The following is a 1,973-nucleotide window of genomic DNA, read 5'->3' as shown; positions in this document are numbered from 1 at the left end:
AGGACAAGCAGAACCAAGGGAACTCAAAGCGTTGAACGGAGAGTAAAGAAAGAAATTATGTATCAGACGCGGTAGTTTCGGTCTGACTAGGAACGGAACGTTCTACTGTGTACAGAACGAAACGACCGAACCTCTCGTATCTTTATCCCCGTACCACTGAATGATAAGATATCCAATCATTTTTTTTTCTCAACTTAATACAGGAACGTAGTTCCACTGCATAACCAGAACAGGCCTTAACATTCAGTCGGTACAGGAAGAGTTAATCGAAAATAAATTAAAGTAGTCACCAGATACATTAAACTAAAAACAGAATTACTGGATTTAATCTTGTTATCATAAAACAGCTACGTCCACTTCAAGATATGCAAATGTAATATTGAAAACTGCAAACACATGAACTCACGCAAAGAGTACAAGGTTTGTATTAGTATCCAGTAACCGTGGAAGAAAATCCCAAAACCGAGAGAACTAACGAATAAAATGAGTAAACATAAAAAGGTTAAAAAAATGGGGAGGGGGGAAGAGAGAAAGAGAGAGAGAGAGAATGAGAGAGTTTGGTAGGCGGGCGGCTTACCGGCGGACGTCCTCGACTTGTTCCTGGGCTTTTGCTGCTGCTGCTGCTGCGCGGACGGCGAGCTCGGCGTGTTGGCGTGCGCGTGACCGACCAACAACTTCGAGTCGACGTTCACGCCGGCCACGCCGGTCGTGTTCCCGGCACCGGCGCCGGCGGCCCCGTGGTGACCGAAAATACCGGAAACCGCGGTCCCGTTGTGCGGATTGTGGGACGAAGACGAAGACGACGACGAGGAGGCGCCGTGATGATGGTGGTGGTGATGGTGGTGGGTGGTACTAGGATACTGCAGGTGCTGGTACATGTTATACGCGCTGGTCGCCGGGTCGTATTGGGACCCGGAGGTGGCGTGGTGGCTGTTGGACGCGGCCGCAGCAGCCGCAGCCGCGGCCGCGGCCGCGTAGCCGTCCCTGCACGACGGCGAGGACGCACCACCGCCGCCACCGCCGTTGTTCCCCTGATACGCGTTCTCTTGCTGCTGCTGTTGTTGCTGCTGTTGTTGCTGCTGCTGCGTGCTCGCCTGTTGGCTGCCCGACTGGTTATTACCTTCGCGCTGCTTCACTTGTCCGGTGGCACCGCCGTTGCTCCCGTTCCCGTTCCCCGCGTTCCCGCTCCCGTTGTGCTGCTGATGCGGCGGCGACGGTGCCCCGTGGTGGTGTCCCAGCATCACGTTCGGTTTCACGTCGCAAGAGCTGGCTCCGCCGGCGCCCAACGCGTCCTGGTGGTGCATGAACGCGCCCATGACCGCCGCGTGCGCGACGGCCGCTTGGTACTCGCTACTCGCGCCTCCGCCTAGTCCCGACAAAGGATTGCTGCTGTTGTTATTGTTCGCGCTACTGGAATTATTGTTGTTGTTCGTGTTGGAGGTGGTGCTCGCGGTTATGCTGTCGGGCGTCGCGTCTTTAGGCGGTGTCGGCGGAAAGGAGAACAGGTGGTGTCCCGCACCGGCGCCCCCGTGACTCGAAAGGCTCCCGGTGGTCGGCGGTAGAGACGAGCCCAGTGGACTCTGCGGTTTGTCGTCGCCGCCGGTCGTCCCGGTCGTCGTCGGGAAGCCCCACGGCGTCTTGGACGTGTCCGCCCCGCTGCCGGACAGCCAAGGGTGGAGCACGGAGCTGGGAAAGTGTGGACGACACACTTGGCTCACCGGGCCGCCCGTCACGCCGCTGCTCGACATCCTCGCTGGAATAACGAAGAAATCGCCTAATTAGATTCAACGATTCTTTCGCTAATTTAACGATTATTACCAAACATGAACGTTCATTTAGAAGTTCTTTTGGAAAAATTGTACAGAAATTTTTTCATTTCATCTGTTATGATATTCATTAACACTAGATTGCCCAAGGAAGTCATTTTGATTGCTTTTGGACAAATGTACAAATAATAATGCATAAATTATTTC

The 1,973-nt window shown here is 54.1% G+C and overlaps 1 protein-coding gene across 1 annotated transcript; it reads right to left on the bottom strand.

Annotated features, from left to right (window-relative positions):
* Nucleotides 1-132: 132 nt before the first annotated feature.
* Nucleotides 133-1,748, bottom strand: LOC108630719 (uncharacterized protein DDB_G0283357-like). Its single transcript, XM_026818589.1, has one exon. The coding sequence runs from the start codon at nt 1,746-1,748 to the stop codon at nt 348-350; it is 1,401 nt and encodes a 466-aa protein (XP_026674390.1). The 3' UTR covers nt 133-347.
* Between the last annotated feature and the right edge of the window lie 225 nt (nt 1,749-1,973).

This window comes from Ceratina calcarata, unplaced genomic scaffold (genome assembly GCF_001652005.2).
Source record: "Ceratina calcarata isolate Rehan_Ccalc_2016 unplaced genomic scaffold, ASM165200v1 scaffold1436, whole genome shotgun sequence".
In the NCBI taxonomy this organism is placed as follows: domain Eukaryota; kingdom Metazoa; phylum Arthropoda; class Insecta; order Hymenoptera; family Apidae; genus Ceratina; species Ceratina calcarata.
This window is presented reverse-complemented; position numbering and strand designations above follow the sequence as displayed.